Source organism: Cetorhinus maximus, chromosome 13, assembly GCF_964194155.1.
Source record: "Cetorhinus maximus chromosome 13, sCetMax3.hap1.1, whole genome shotgun sequence".
NCBI classification, from domain to species: Eukaryota; Metazoa; Chordata; class Chondrichthyes; order Lamniformes; family Cetorhinidae; genus Cetorhinus; species Cetorhinus maximus.
Window position 1 is genome coordinate 103563925 of NC_135891.1, and position 16609 is coordinate 103580533.

The 16609-nt window shown below is 45.2% G+C and overlaps 1 protein-coding gene across 1 annotated transcript in view; it reads left to right on the plus strand.

Annotated features, from left to right (window-relative positions):
• The window catches only part of LOC144688907 (Krueppel-like factor 16), a 17225-nt gene extending 1556 nt beyond the window's left edge, over positions 1-15669 (plus strand). The window contains exon 2 of the mRNA XM_078555931.1: positions 10227-15669. Within this exon, the coding sequence (XP_078412057.1) occupies positions 10227-10540 (314 nt within the window). The 3' untranslated portion in view covers positions 10541-15669. The remainder of the gene's footprint in view (positions 1-10226) is intronic.
• The last annotated feature ends 940 nt before the right edge of the window (positions 15670-16609 follow it).

Below are 16609 nucleotides of genomic sequence, written 5' to 3' on the forward strand. Positions count from 1 at the left end.
TCTGGCCATTAGACCGGAGATGTTGTATTTATTAAAGTGGATTCAATTTGACGTTTGTTGCCGAGCAAAAGGGGAAGTGATATTTAGAAGTGGTTCTGTGTCCGGTTTTGGGGGGGGGTGGGGGGAGTGGCTCTGTCCGATGGGGGGTGATGGTGGGGGGGTTGGTTCTGTGTCCGAGAGGGGGGGGGGGCGGGGTGGTTCTGTGTCCGAGAGGGGGGTTGGCGGGGTGGTTCTGTGTCCGAAAGGGGGGGGGGGCGGGGTGGTTCTGTGTCCGAGAGGGGGGGGGGGGCGGGGTGGTTCTGTGTCCGAGAGGGGGGGGGGCGGGGTGGTTCTGTGTCCGAAAGGGGGGGGGGGCGGGGTGGTTCTGTGTCCGAGAGGGGGGGGGGGGGCGGGGTGGTTCTGTGTCCGAGAGGGGGGGGGGGGGGGGGCGGGGTGGTTCTGTGTCCGAGAGGGGGTGCGGGGTGGTTCTGTGTCCGAGAAGGGGGGGGGGGTGGTTCTGTGTCCGAGAGGGGGGGGCGGGGTGGTTCTGTGTCCGAGAGGGGGGGGAGGGGCGGGGTGGTTCTGTGTCCGAGAATGGGGGGGGGGTGGTTCTGTGTCCGAGAGGGGGGGGAGGGGCGGGGTGGTTCTGTGTCCGAGAGGGGGGGGAGGGGCGGGGTGGTTCTGTGTCCGAGAGGGGGGGGAGGGGCAGGGTGGTTCTGTGTCCGAGAGGGGGGGGAGGTGGCGGGGTGGTTCTGTGTCCGAGAGGGGGGGGAGGTGGCGGGGTGGTTCTGTGTCCGAGAGGAGGGAGGGGGGGGGGGGGCGGGGTGGTTCTGTGTCCGAGAGGGGGGGGGGGGGGTGGTTCTGTGTCCGAGAGGGGGGGGGGGTGGTTCTGTGTCCGAGAGGGGGGGGGTGGTTCTGTGTCCGAGAGGAGGGAGGGGGGGGGGGGGGGGGCGGGGTGGTTCTGTGTCCGAGAGGGGGGGGGGGGGGTGGTTCTGTGTCCGAGAGGGGGGGGGGGTGGTTCTGTGTCCGAGAGGGGCGGGGTGGTTCTGTGTCCGAGAGGAGGGAGGGGGGGGGGGGGGGGGCGGGGTGGTTCTGTGTCCGAGAGGGGGGGGGGGGGGGTGGTTCTGTGTCCGAGAGGGGGGGGGGGTGGTTCTGTGTCCGAGAGGGGGGGGGTGGTTCTGTGTCCGAGAGGGGGTGGGGGGGGGGCGGGGTGTTTCTGTGTCCGAGAGGGGGGGAGGGGCGGGGTGGTTCTGTGTCCGAGAGGGGGGGGGGGGGCGGGGTGGTTCTGTGTCCGAGAGGGGGGGGGGCGGGGTGGTTCTGTGTCCGAGAGGGGGGCGGGGGGCGGGGTGGTTCTGTGTCCGAGAGGGGGGGGGGGGGGGGCGGGGTGGTTCTGTGTCCGAGAGGAGGGGGGGGGGGGGGGCGGGGTGGTTCTGTGTCCGAGAGGAGGAGGAGGAGGGGGGGGCGGGGTGGTTCTGTGTCCGAGAGGGGGGGGGTGGTTCTGTGTCCGAGAGGGGGTGCGGGGAGCGGGGTGGTTGTGTCCGAGAGGGAGGGGGGGGGGCGGGGTGGTTCTGTGTCCGAGAGGAGGGGGGGGGGGGGGCGGGGTGGTTCTGTGTCCGAGAAGGGGGGGGGGTGCGGGGGTGGTTCTGTGTCCGAGAAGGGGGGGGGGGGGCGGGGTGGTTCTGTGTCCGAGAGGGGGGGGGGGCGGGGGTGGTTCTGTGTCCGAGAAGGGGGGGGGGGCGGGGGTGGTTCTGTGTCCGAGAAGGGGGGGGGGGGGGGTGTGGTTCTGTGTCCGAGACGGGGGGGGGGGAGGTGGTTCTGTGTCCGAGAAGGGGGGGTGGGGGTGGTTCTGTGTCCGGGGGGCGGGGGTGTGTGTCCGGGGGAGGAGGGGGTGGGTGTGTCCGGGGGCGGGGGGTGGATGTGTGACTGGGTGGGTGGGAGGGGGGGGGGGGTTTCACGGGTTAAGTTTCCGCGGGCCCTCCCTACATGTTTCAACTTGCCTAGCTAGAACTCGGACAGTATCTCTGAGCTGTTGTGAGTGACATGGTCTGGGTGGGATGGTCTGGGCGGGAGGACCCGCGGAGCGGCGGGGATCACGCAAGTGCTTATATATAACAGGATTAGAGATCTGATAGTGTCAGAATCCCAGCCGTCTTGTTTGTACCTTCCTTACTCCCCTTGAGCTCGTTCAGACTGTCCTGAAATTGAGGGGGAGGGGGAGGGTAGACAACACTACCTGTTACTGAGTCGGCCAATTTAGTGACAATTACAGCCATTTACAGCCATTTAGCTCCAAATCGGTAGGAAGGGGGGAGGGGCGGTCACCTCTGTAGTATCCGAGGGGGCGTTGGTGGTGGTTGCGAATGAGGTGGCAATTCCTTGCCACATGGGCACTTAGCGGCCAGTGACCTTCCCCCTGCGATGAGCTGCTTCTAATCCGGGAGGCAGTCGAGCCGGGCCGGGTGAAAACCTTCACTCCGCCACATTTGCAGACGCCCCCAGCCCGTGTCTCATATTAAAGTAGTCAAGACTGTCCGTGGCTTGCGTCATTTCCCAGCCTTTTGCAGCGTGTGTCCTTGGCGGAGGGTTTTTTAATCCATGATGACGATGATGATGATGATGATGGGGGAGGTGGGGTGGGGGTGGGGGTGTGTGGTTGAAAAGAGAGGCTCTGAGCCCAGGAAGGATCCTGACACTGGGCAGGCTGCCAGCATCGCGCTCCCCGCCGCCTCTTTTTAGTCTCCATAGCCGGCGTTTCTCTTTTGAAAATAAAGGGAAAATGCCCATAATAGGGATAGACCGGAATTTCCTGTAAACTGTACAGTAACATGCAGCTAAATGCGATGAGTCAATGGATTTTGGCATTTTTTTTTAATGCCAAAATCCTGACAAATTTGGTCCATTATCAGGCACACACTTGGAAGCAATGTCTGTCGTTTCTGACACTGGAAACCTAACATGTGATGGGTAATTCTAATCAAGCAAAGACCTTACGGATTCAGACTGAATTTTTTGTGGAGAAATACATATACTTTATACATGCCTGAGGCACGTGTGGAAATGCAGTCGCCTGTTAGCTCGCTAGAGAGAAAATTGGGCTGAAAAGCTTGACATCCTTTCAATGTAAAATGATGAATGCAGTAAAATGGTGAAATACATTCAGAACTTGGGGATGGCTCGGAGTTAAAAGGCTGCGATCAGTACCGGGAACTGCAACTCCCACGGAGCGGAGGAGGGGGAGGGGGAGGCGGGGTTCCAACTCTCAGCCAATGGTGAGCAAGCTAGGGCGCGGTTGGTGTGTTGTGAGCCAATCAGTGGGGGAGGGGGGCGGGGCTGGGTAGGACTTGACCCACGTGTTAATTTCAGTGCGCCTGATCATCAAGGGTGAGTTTCAGCTCGCACGCTATCTCAACACTGGCCACTGGTCCACCACTTACATACTTATATATACTACTTCATTGGGGGGGGGGGGGGGGGTGTGCAGAAACTAGTGGTACCTCCCCTACTGAGATCAGTTAACTTGGCTCAAGCGCCAGGAATCAAACCTGGGACCTCCTGTATGTTTTATTTAATTAATTTTTCACTCAGTCTCTCATTTACTACAATGAGAATGACACTTTGCCTCAAATTCTACACCTATTTATTTACTAGTTAACCTCTCCATTCAGGAAGTTTCCTCGCTGGGAAGATGCGATGCAACCGAATGAAGTTTCTACCAGCTGTAGGATTTTTATAGTGGCCCTGCTGTCGAGGGCGCATCCTGCTTTTGAGGGGACAAGGCGATTGGAATTGTTTGGCCAAACACGCAATTGGATAGGTCGAATGATTATTGAAATCTTGTACGGATTTTCAAATTCATAGGCTATTCTGTTTATTTTTTTTAAAAAAAAGTTATTAACGGGGCAAAGGCCAGCATAAAGGACCAGTTGATCAGCCATGATCTTACTGAATGGCGGAGCAGGCTTGAGGGACTGAATGGCTTTGTATGTTCCAGTGAGCCAGTTGGTGCTTTCAAGGGACTTTATTAATCCAATTAAATTGTCTGTTTCTCTCTCCATGGATGCTGCTGGGTTTTTCCAGCATTTTCTGTTCTTGTTTCGGATTGCCAGCATCTGCGGCATTTTTGCTTTGAACCTATTAATCCATGTTGTGATTCGGAGTGCATTTTCTGATTGACCTACTAACTAGCAGTAGAATGTGGCTTGGGAGATTTATCCATACAAGGTTCAATGAAGCTGGAGGCCATTCAACCTATTTTGTCCACGTCAGTTCTTTGGTAGGATACGAATCCAATTTCCTAGTTGCCTCTCCACAGCCCAGAGCAAGCACTCCTGAATGGGGAGGTTAACTAGTAAATAAATAGGTGTAGAATTTGAGGCAAAGTGTCATTCTCATTGTAGTAAATGGAGATTGAGTGAAAAATTAATTCAGTTACATACAGGAGGTCCCAGGTTTGATTCCTGGTGCTTGAGCCAAGTTAACTGATCTCAGTAGGGGAGGTACCACTAGTTTCTGCACCTCCATGAAGGAGCAGTATCGCCTGGAAAGTGTGTCTGAGTGTGGACAGTACCAGGTTCACCTTCAAAGCCCTATGTGATCAAACAGCTGCTAACGCTCACTGGGATCAGAAGGCCTAATGGGATAAGGTTCTGGAGGTTGCCCATGGTGTGGTTCACCATTATGCCTTCAGGAAAAGAGGGAGAATAATAAAAACCCAACCATTAAATGTACAATCAATATATTCACTTCATAACTTTTGCTGCAAATTCCCACTGAGTATTTGTAGAAAAAATAAATTTTGTAGTGCACAGCCTGTAAAGGTCCTTCCAGTAGTTCCCAGCTTATTGAAAAGAGCAATGAACTGTAAAACAGTTTGCATTTAAAACAAACCAACTTCTTTGCAATAACGAGCAGCAGAACAATTTTGTGGTTCTTGTTCTGTGCAGAGTGATCCATAGGAATAGATGGGTCTTTTTTGGAGTGTCAGGCGGTGACTAGTGGGGTGCAGCAGGGATCAGTGCTTGAGCCCCAGCTATTCACAGTATATAGCAATGATTTGGATGAGGGAACTGAATGTAATATTTCCAAGTTTGCTAACTATGCAAAACTTGGCTAGGATATGAGCGATGAGGAGGTTATTAAGAGACTTCAAGGTGATTTAGATAGGTTGAGTGAGTGGGAAAATACATGGCAGGTGCAGTATAGCATGGATAAGTGTGAAGTTATTCACTTCAGTAAGGAAAAACAGAATGGCAGGGTATTATTTAAATAGTGATGTACAAGGGGATCTGAGTGTCCTAGTACACCAATCACTGAAAGCAAGCATGCAGATGCAGCAAGCAGTTAAGAAGGCAAATGGTATGTTGGCCTTCATTGCAAGAGGATTTGAGTACAGGAGCAAGGATGTCTCACTGCAACTGTACAGGGCTGTGGTGAGACCACACCTGGAGTATTGTGTATAGATTTGGTCTCCTTACCGAAGAAAGGATATACTCACCATAGAGGGAGCGCTGCAAAGGTTCACCAGACTGATTCCTGGGATGGCAGAATTGTCATTTGAGGGCCGACTTGGCCTGTATTCACGAGTTTAGAAGAAAGAGGGGATCTCACTGAAACATATATAAAATTCTGACAGGGCTAGACAGACTGGATGCAGGGATGATGTTTCCTCTGGCTATGGTGGGAGCCTAGGACAAGGGGTCGAAATGTCAGGATACAGGATAGACCATTTAGGACTGGGATGAGGAGAAACTTCTTCACTGAAAGGGTGGTGAACCTATGGAATTCTCTACCACAGAAGGGGGCTAAGTCACTGAATATATCTAAAAGGAACTATATTTCTGGACTCTAAAGGTGTCAAAGATTATGGGGAGAGCAAGGGAGTACGGTGTTGAGATAGAGGATCAGCCATGGTCATATTGAATGTCGGAGCAGGCTTGAAGAGCTGAATGATCTACCCTTTTTATGTTTCGCTTAAGTGACAAATGGATGGATGGAGTGGTGGTGGTTTGGTGGGGAATGAAGCTGGAGGTATTACCATTATTTGTTATTATTTAACTGTTTATATTTGAATAAGCCAGATAGACTATTTAGAAATCAAGTGGGCCGAGAAAATAGGGACAGGTGGCACATGTAGTTAGTCAGCTGGATCAAAGAATTATTTGAATGCCTGAGTGCTGCATGGATGGCTACAAAAGCAAACTACTATCAGGCTGTTCTGTACATCAATAGGCCTGAACTCTTCAGTTATTCTAATTAGTATTTTACCAAAGAAGTCAATCCCAGTTTTTGTCCTTCCTGCTGTGTGGCAGTAAATCTCATTGCTATTATTTCCAAATCCAAAACGAAGATTAGCCTGATGTTGGTCCAGATTTAGTTGTGATGATGAGACATGGTTTTGAAATGGACACAGGCAAATTGCCTGAGGGTCACAATTCTCAAACAGTTACATAATCTACTTAATGTTATATAGTTTGTGGGCTTCTATCTTTTCACGGCATTCCAAAGAGGGGGGAATAAATTGCATTTAGTTTTGGTCACTTGGCCTGAACCTCCTGCCTTCATGCAGAAGGTTCAGGCCCATTTGCGAAGCAAAAATAAACTGGGTTTGGATTGGAGCTGAGAGAATTATTCTGCAAAAATGTTTGATACAGGTGAGGAAGGTCCTTCTGCTCACTGAGGTTTATGAATCCACTAATCTCCTAAGACGTTCATTTTTTTCCACTGTGACATCTTACTGTGTTTTTACACTGCTGTTATTCTGTGCCCATTCTGCTGACTCCCCAACTTGCAAGTCTGGGGTCAGGACCAGTCGTAGGAACAGTAGGAATGGGAGTAGGCCACTCAGTCCCTTTGAACGACATAGCAAACACATCAGATCATGGCTGATCTGTACCTCCAATCCACTTTAACAGTGTTGCCTCATATCTCTTGATACTCTTGTCTATCTGCTATCTACATCTTGAAAGCAATTGCCCTAACGCCCACAACTTGGGAGTGAATTCTGAGTTTCTGCTCTCTTTTGTGTAGAACAAGTGCTTCCTGATTTCCCTCCTGAGTGCCCTTGTTCTAATTTTAACATTCCTCGATCAGAGGATATAGATTATCTGTATCTACCCTGGCCTTGTAAACACCTCAAATCTCCTACACACAAGGGAGTACAAGCCAGGTTTATGTAACCTGTCCTCAGTAATTTTGTTTCTCCCATCCCTTACCACTTACCTCTTCTATGCATGGTACCTGGTATCGTGGCATGGTTTTGTGAGTGTCAGTCAGCTAAATACCAGGTTGTAGGTATCCTCCCCTGATGCCCACACACAAACATCTTGCAGGGAGGTCAATAGATAGCATTTGGGGTGCAGAACATGCACTGATTTCCTCTCTATCAACTGAAGATATTGGAACCAGTTATAGGGCTCCCATCATTGTCCAGTTAATTCATCACAGAACAAGGATGCAATCTGTGACATTCCTGGTTTGTCTGGCTTAGTGTTATTACATATAGTTTTACTCACTGTGGCATTAGGGGAGTGGTGGTGTGTTACAGTTCACTTGGAGCCTGAGTTGCTGTGGCAACATGCATTTATACATGCATGTTGTAGTCTCGAGCTATGGCTGGTGATGGTAGAGGTTCCAACGTTCTTCCTACCACCTGGCTGACCAGGTATCTCTCCCGCTCTTACCACCTGCCAGTGGTGTGTGTTGGAAAGATTTAGAGTTTGATAATCAACCTGCTTGGCCATCGAATCCTGGGGTGGGACTCGAACCTGGAGCTTCTGGATCGAAGGGAGGGATATGACCCACTGGACCACAAGATCTCCATTTCAGGAGAGTATTGACCCAAAGTTTTGGTTTATCTTGAGCTTTTCTCCCAAAAAATTATATATATTAATATGCTTGATTAGCCCCTCATTAGCCATTTAGTAACCTTCAGTATAGATATATCTAAACATTGCTAATGCATTATACTGATCTCTTTTAAAATATAATTCTGCTATAAACTTTAGGTGTGACTTTAAGCTGTGGCACTATGAATGCCCCCCATTTTTATGTTGCAGGGTGGATTTCCCTGCACTAGATTAACAAACATTTGCTGATAAGAATCTAATTTACTTTTTCCTTGTGCGTCCACTTGAACATTGAGATTTTTATTCTGAGCTGCCAGGCCATCTCTGTTGAGAAAGTCAACACAGACCAGTGATGAGGAAAACCTCCTCACTAATCTGTAACCAAGAAACTTGGCACCTTATCTCTGGTGGTGAGGTAAACCATGGGACTGATGATATCGTCCCAGCACATTTGCAGCAGGACTGCAGTGCTTTAAGCCCTCCTGAACTGACCTCTCTCTATAATGAAAGCTTGGCTCATTTGAGTTCTGGCCTGGTGCTCTCCATGAAAACAAGGTGTGCTGGGGAAGACATGAGAACCAGCAGCTGCTGCAGCAACTCCGAAGTGCTGGCAACCCTTAAAGGGGAAACTGCCTCAAAATTCAACTTTTTAAAAAAAATAAAAATGTTAGGTAGATGAGATCCAGCTTTAAATTGATGTCTACATTTTTCTTGGAAAGCAGTTTATCAGATAAGCAAAAAGAATAAAGAAGCACAAATAGGTGCAACAGCTACTGGCAACAAGTCACTCCTGTTACTAAAGAACTCCACACAAGGGAAGGGGTGATAGCTGTTACTGTTTGTTATCATCCTAAAACCATCCTTTACCCAAGCAGTTGCATAGACCAAGTGCGGGGTAATTTTTGTGCCTTGTATCATTAACCTGGCTTTGTCTTAGTGTTTTCAGTGACTCTGTAACAAGCTGTTCCTTAATCCAGGCTCAAATGCTATTGAAATGAGAGCTCTATTGGAGATTAGGTGGTGTAATGGATTAGAATGAACAGTCCTTTTAATTTGTAACTAGACAGATGGGTGAAAAGCATGGGGGGTGGGGGTGGGGGGGACTGTGGCATGCAGCTGATGGTGCTTTTATTGAACCCTCTGTGGTCTTGAACAGCAATTGCATCTATTTCCTGGTTCAGTCTACTTTCAGTTCATTAATGAATTCAAATGATCAGGGAGGTCATTTTTTACGTACTAAATTCCCGCTTTGTAGTGCTTATTACTTGACTCAAATTCTGATTCTCTTTAGCTCAAAGTTGACTGAATTAATAGTAGACTGCATGTCGTCCTAAGAGACTTCATTCTGGGTTGTGATGGAATGAGTTTGAAGTGAATAGAGAGCATTCCAATTTGTGATCATATAAAATGGAAATAGGTTTTTGAATGTGTGTGATGTTTAACAAGATTCAAGCCGGTTGGTGAAGTCAAAACTAAGTCACAGATCCTTTCCTTGCTGAGAGTTTGTTGACTTTGTCCAGTGTCAACATTCCCCACCCACACCCAGTGTCCCAGCTATCCCCTATGTGTTCAAATACCCAATACCTGTTTCCCTTAACAATAATTGATAAGATATTGTCACATGAGAGGTAATTGGCCTCCATCCTGAGCTTTCTAATGTACTATAAAATTTGAGTCAGTTGAGGATTTCTATTATGTAGGAAGGAGTCAATGTTATGCTATCAACACAATCTTTATCTTCTAATTAACACTATCAAGTTATTACCCAAGGAACCTGATAGCTAAGAGTAATCTTTTCAAAGGATACAAATTACAGAAAATACCAAGTGTACTTTTATTTAGCACCAGGATAGCTCGGAGCAAGGTTCCCTGTCCAAGAGACACTACTGTCTGCTGAGATCAGCTAATTCCAGCACAGACTTCTAAGGTTGTGCAAATGTGTGCATGTCCACCAGAGCTCAGAATTTTGCTTGTTCATGACTTTTACCTTTTTAAGTAGTGTACTGACATGAAAGGGGGTGATTTTAATCTAACTCATCATGTGGCAAACTTATTGCATAGGGTGTTTTCCTGGCTTTACATTCTGCCCGATTTTACCCTCCAGCAGAAAGTAATATTGGGCAGAGTGTGAAACTCATGTTCCCCTTGATCTGTGTGGGTTTCTTGCCTGAGTTAGGTTAAAATTTACCCCCATTTAGCGCTTAGGCTTACACACTGGGGAGAAAAGTACCAGCAGGCAGCTTGGAACTCCACCCAATAATTGGGAAGTACCTACATGGGGGAGGAAGAGGACAATGAAATCCATGAGTTGAAACAAGATTAGACTAAAATAATTCCCATGCTTTTGTTTAAATGGAGCTCATAGTCACTGTCTAATTTTTAAAATCCCATTTTGCCTTTCAGGGGAGCGACCATTTCCTTGCACCTGGCCGCAGTGTTTGAAGAAATTTGCCCGTTCAGATGAGCTGGCTCGACATTATCGTACCCATACGGGTGAGAAGAAATTCAGGTGCCCAATGTGTGAGAAGAGGTTCATGCGCAGCGACCACTTGATGAAGCATGCTCGCCGACACCCCGACTTCAAACCCAGCATGATCGTCAAGCCAAACAGCAGAAGTGCATCACCCCCCAACATGCTGGCACCCACCTTCCACAGCCTGGCATCCCCTTCCATTGCCAGTCCTCCCCCTAATCCTGCTGGCCCTGTGTTCAATTAGACTGGAGGGCGGAGAAAAAAAACCCAGTTTGTACCAAAAGTCTTGTTAAGCCTGAGAGTCTAGCACCCACCCTCCAAGCATGTGTGAACTGTGCTTGTAGATCTTTGCTTTTGAACCATTCGATCTTTGTGGACTAGTGTTGGGGGAAGGCCTTTCATATGCATTGTTTTTGCACACACAGTGACTGTAGCCAGCGACTGAAATTCAGCAGCTAGCTTCTTTATTGGGTTGGTATGAGAGTAAGAGTGTGAGCTGTGAACCTTAAAATTGTGCCCATTATTATCTGCCCTAGTTGGACCTGTTGTCCATTTTTACTTTTGAAATTCTAACTTATTGCAGTAACTCCACACAGGTTTTGGAGTACATTGAAGTGCAGCCATTGTTTAGTTAACCCAGTCAAAAGTTGACCTATGTTAGAACTACTTCTGGAATCAAAGAAAAGTCACGCAGACCGAAACTGATCGAGCCATAGCTTTACAAGTAAACTAAACAGCCACAAAAAGCTGCAATGTTAATATGGTGTAACACATTTCAGGGCAGTTTTAACTGGAGCAGGGAGAGTTTAAAAATAAAAAGAAATAATCTTTTCAGGTTTTATAACAGCTTTAATACTATGTTCAAATATGAATTAAAAACCATAAGGAATCAACTTTGCTTGGTTTCTCACATCAGTTCACAGTGATCTTACAGCTCAGTTTAACTTGGTTATACAGTTTCCTTCCCTAGAGAGTTCTCATTGGGTTTAACTCAGGGACTAAATTACTGTAAATTGCAGGATTCCTACAGTGACAATGATTTGCAGCTATTTAATTGATCTGTCTCAGGGCTACAAAGGATCTTGCCGCATGTCATAGAAACAGACATAGCACTGCAATTCTGGACACTGGTATACCTCTTGCAGAAACTTCTTTGATTTCTCTGTTTTGGTTAGGGGTGCTGCTGTTTGTACAGTGAAAGTGCTGAAATCTGTGTCTGCACTTTTTGTATGCAAGTAATGTATAGTAATTGTACTGCTGGTATGATGATCCTTCCGTGATGAGTAGGCCAGACTGGGCACAACAGCTATGTGATTATGAGATTACTACCAGCCTGTTGGAAATCTTCTGGTTTACAGCCCAGTTTAACTCTGCTGTAAGATTTTAAGATTACAAATGACTGTACTACTCGATCTGAAACGTGGCTGTACACGTGATCAATCTTTTGAAGATAAAATATGCCCCAGGTCATAAACTAGCATGGAGAAATCAAACTTGTAACATGGTCTCTATGGTGACAATGGCCTGCATCTGGACTAACTTCACTGTGACCTGGTTTACTAGAAAAAAATTACCCAAGTAGGGCATCTTTATTCAGATTACTTGATTACAGCAGTGTTTTGTATCCCAGTACATTGGAGAACAGTTCCCAACTTATGACCACTTTTTCTGGGAAACTTGCTCGTGATTGAAATTGGTAGAAAGAAGGCTAAATGACACTGTCCGTTATGATTCTAGAACAAATGCTACAAACTGTTTCCCCACAGAACCTTCAGGTTACTTTTGTGGGCTATTTACATCATTGGCAGCAATTGTACAAACACATGAAGAAAAGTGCATAGCCCAAGCTTTCACTGGAGTTTTATTGAAAGGTGATTGACTGGAGTTACCGGTTCAAGTCATCTGTGTGCAAAAATGATATAGCTATGGGGTTGTGTGCATACTGCCTTTCTTAAAAGTGCTCCTATATATAAGGTATTTTTGTAATGTTTCTACTCAGGGGGCCGTGTTGCTGATGCATGCAGTTTCACCATACAAATGTGGAGTGTGTGCGTTTGTACCTGTTCAGTGTGTGAAATTGGAACAGTTGTTCCCAGTAATTTGCTTATGGTAAACTGTTGATCAGTTACCCAAAGGGAAAATATTCATATTCTTTATCTTAAAGTGTTCTACTCTACTAAAATTGCTAGCTGTGTGTTTGGGGGAAAAAATGATAAATATAACTTTAAAAAGTAATGTAAATATTTGTGAAAAGCATGTTTTTAAGGTAGTGATTTAAATTTACACTAATGACTATTTTACCATAAATAGCTCGTGCACTAATGCGCACACCTCTCAAGTTGTGTTTCAGGAATTCTAGTATATGCTGTAATCCATAAAAATGCCTCTTTCAATTCTCCAGGGAAAAAAAAACACAATCTTACAAAATATTCTGAATAGAAAAACTCCACTGGCAGCTGTATTCTCACCTCCCGATTTATATTTTCATTCTTGTGCGGCTAGACATCACTCTTGAGAAGTCACAAGAAAAGTTACCTGGTTAGGTTCAAGTTTTTAAAAAAAATAACAGTACAGGTGCTGATGGTGGACACAATTCTGTTTTTTTTTAATCTGTCTTGACATATTCAGTGGGAGTTTGCGATAGAATTGTGGCAGGTATTATAGATCTCATGTTATTATGAATTCAAAATTCTTTCATGTATCAAGCTAGGGAAGGAAGAAAATAAAAATATATATTGAATGACCCGTTTTTTGGAATCATGGGCTGAAATTCCTCTTTTAACGAAAAGTGGAGGAGTGACGCACTAACGGAATCACAAATACTCACCTTTTGAAACGCTCCACTTTCTGTGAATGTAGCTTTAAAAAAAATCAGATACATATCCATTTTGAAAGAGAAATTTCATTCCCTCGTCTTAACATGGCTACAGCGCCATGGTTGGTGTGGTCCCTGCTGCACCTGGATATTTTGGGCACCAAACAGTGGTGCTCAGGTGCTGTTATCTTGTCTGTGGTATTGTTAAATTCATCTAAAGAAGGTCATAATTACTGCACAACAGTTTTATAATTACAATAATGTCAGAGGATGTGGAATCTGATTCATTCGAACATGCAGCCAGGGCAGAAAAGACCAATCAGCCAATAAAGCTCATCTGTCTGGTGTCATAATTCTCATCTCACCCTTTCAGTTTATCAACTGCGTTTTAATAAATCAGCCCTCATTGAAGCTTTTTAAATTGCTTATTCAATTTCATGAATTCAAAAAATGTTGCTATTTTTTAAGCAAACGTCGTAGTGTCACTATTCTATAGTCCCATTGAGCAATGCACATTACTATTGGGAGCAGCTACCCGATAGCACAGCATTTTCAGTGTTTTGAAACACTCCGTCATCAGGGTGCCTTATGACTTGGTGTTGCTTTAGCGAGAGAAGTTCTAATGTTCCCAGTGCCCAGCAGGCATGCAATACTGGCAGTAGCATGGGCTATTTTCCAGTATAAAGATTGATTCTTGTGCCACTAAACTGATAGCTCATGACATATCAATCAACCATATACATTTGGGATAAAGCTTTTTTTTTTCTGTCAGGGTGGATCACATGTAATTGTCCATCTGTCTGACTGGGATGCCCACAAGCCTAGCTTTTTTTTTGACTAAGATGACAGACACAATGTAGCTTGGTCAACACACTATTCGTAGTGATATTGGAGATGCTTGCTGCTTGGATTGCACCACCTTACCACTCAAGTGGTACTGCTTGGAGCTGAGAAACTGGAGCTGAAAAGTAACCAAGAAGTTTCTATTTGTAGTGTACTTTGTATTTTATTTGTAGGTGTTGCTAATGAGGTGTGAGGAATGCCATACATTGCGATGTTAGTATTTAAGAATGTAAGAATTGTAACATTCCAGTTTGTAATTCATAATCTTCATCCACAGCTGCAGGCAGCTCACCATTTATTTACAATAAGATAAATATCCAGTACAATGAAGCCAGTCATGGGGCATAGGTGAAGGTCTAACATTAGGATTTCAGATTAAACAGGCATTGTTTGAGCCAATTTTGCCTAAATTATGTAAGTTGCCGTTTCCACAAATGATGGGATAAATTACATAACTTCTCAATCAGCTGCAGTGATGTGTGAAATCTGTTAACGTTTTAAACTGAAGGCCAATTTTGACTTGATAATTCACGTCTCCGCCTGGTTTTCAGCATTCTCTGAATTTTCTCCAAATAAGGTGGACAGGGGAAAATTATCTGGTATGACTCCTGCATGATTGAGACCTATGAAAAAATATTGGCTCTTGGGAGGAATTTTAATGGTAGACACACTTATTGTAAGGGATGCTCCTCTGGTTTCCAGAACATATTGCACATTTTTAAAATTCAACGTTATTGTATTCAATGTGTGTTTGTATTATTTTGACAACCTTTTATTCTTTTGTATATATAATTGTGAGAAAATATAGGACAAGCATTAGCTATATATTGGGGAATGCCTTTTGCTTTATTCCCCCTTAATTTTTGCCTCTTCCTGTTTGTCTCATGAGAGTGATCACTTGTGCTGGGGTACAATTTAACATGCAGCCTTTGGTACTGTGTGTGTGTGTGTGTGTGTGTGTCTGGGCAGCAAATGTCTGTCAATGCAATAATGTCCTTACCTGATGTTCAAAAGTGCATAATGGTCAGGAGCAGGAATCCGAGCTGAGGTTTGTGTTTTTTTTCTCTATCCCCACCTCCTAGGCAGTAGTGTTCCCATTACCCTGAGATCACACAACTCGGGACAGATCTGGGATGTCCTTGATCTATTGAGGTAAATGCACCCCGCTTCCATCCTTTGTAATCAGGAAAAGGAGAAGTTGTGACAAGGGATTTGCAATGAAGAAACAGTTCTTAAATTGGCCTTGTTTACAAGTACGCCATTTAAAGAAAATAATGAGCTCTTTTGGAATAACATTGAATAATAAGTGCAGATTATTGTGGAATATGAACTGGATCTTTATATGCAGTCAAAGTTTGGCAATTTAAAATCTTTTTAATTTTCTCAAATAGACACAGTTTTGAAAAGAAGCCTCTTATTCAGGAATTACCATTAAATGTGCCTAAAGGAATCCTGTTCCTCACTCAGTATCCCTGTGTTTCAAATCTGTATGTGTAGTACCCATGTAGCAGTTGGTATTACTGGAAGTTTTATTTTACTTTTTTAGTCATTTTATGGATATTGTATTTTATAACTTTCTGGTGATCAGTTATATTAGTACATGTGTTAATAAATACAGTGAGCTATGAAGCATTACAGAAAGACTGCTGTTTGAAATTTTGCATGGATGACTGAATTTTGTATACAGTGAATAAACAATGATGTCCTAATTAAAATACATGGATTTTTTTTTATATATATAAAGGGATTAAATATCTGCCTGTGGACTGTAAATGCTGGCCTCTTTTTTTTAAAGTTTATTTGCTCTCATTTTATTTCTCTTGCTGCTGATTTACACAGGGAGACTGCTGCAGAGGTGGCAGTGGTTCAGTTGCAACTGCTGTGGTCCAGAGTGGCAACTGCTGCCCTGGGCCCTCCTTTGTGTCAGCCTGTGTTTTAAACAATTTGGCCACATGGGACGTGACCAACTATGTGCAGTTTTATTTATTCTATCATGGGATGAGAGTGTTGCTGGCAAGGCTAGCATTTGTTGCCCATCCCATATTGCTCTTGAACTGACTGGCTTGTTAGGGCATTTAAGAGTCAGCCACATTGCTGTGGATCTGGAGTCATATGTTGGCCAGACCACGTAAGGAAGGCAGATTTCCTTCCCTAAAGGGCATGAGTGAACCAGATGGGTTTTTATAACAACCAATGATAATTTTGTGGTCACCATTACTGATTAAATAATGCCAAAATCCCTGTAAGTTGCACCTCTGTGGGCTCTGATGCTAAGCACAACTTGTATGATACAGGTGTACATGGAGTGCTGGAAGTGGGGCTGAGAAATGGAGAGATACCACTATCCCAGGGACCAGCTTTCAAATCTGAATTTTTATTAATTTCAATTCCATGGTGGGATTGGAGCACATGTCCCCAGATTGTTAGCCTGGGCCTCAGTATAACTAATCCAGTGACATTACCACTACGCCACTATCTCCAACCTTAGTTTGCACTAAATGTTGTTTTCACTTGGCACTCTTGGCTTAGAAGGTTGTAAGACCAAGTCTCACTCTCTAAAATGTGAGCACATAATCCACACTGACTTAAGTGCAGTATGGAGGGAGCACTATATTGCATTTTTTGGAAGTGTTCTTTAGAAGGGCTTCAGATATG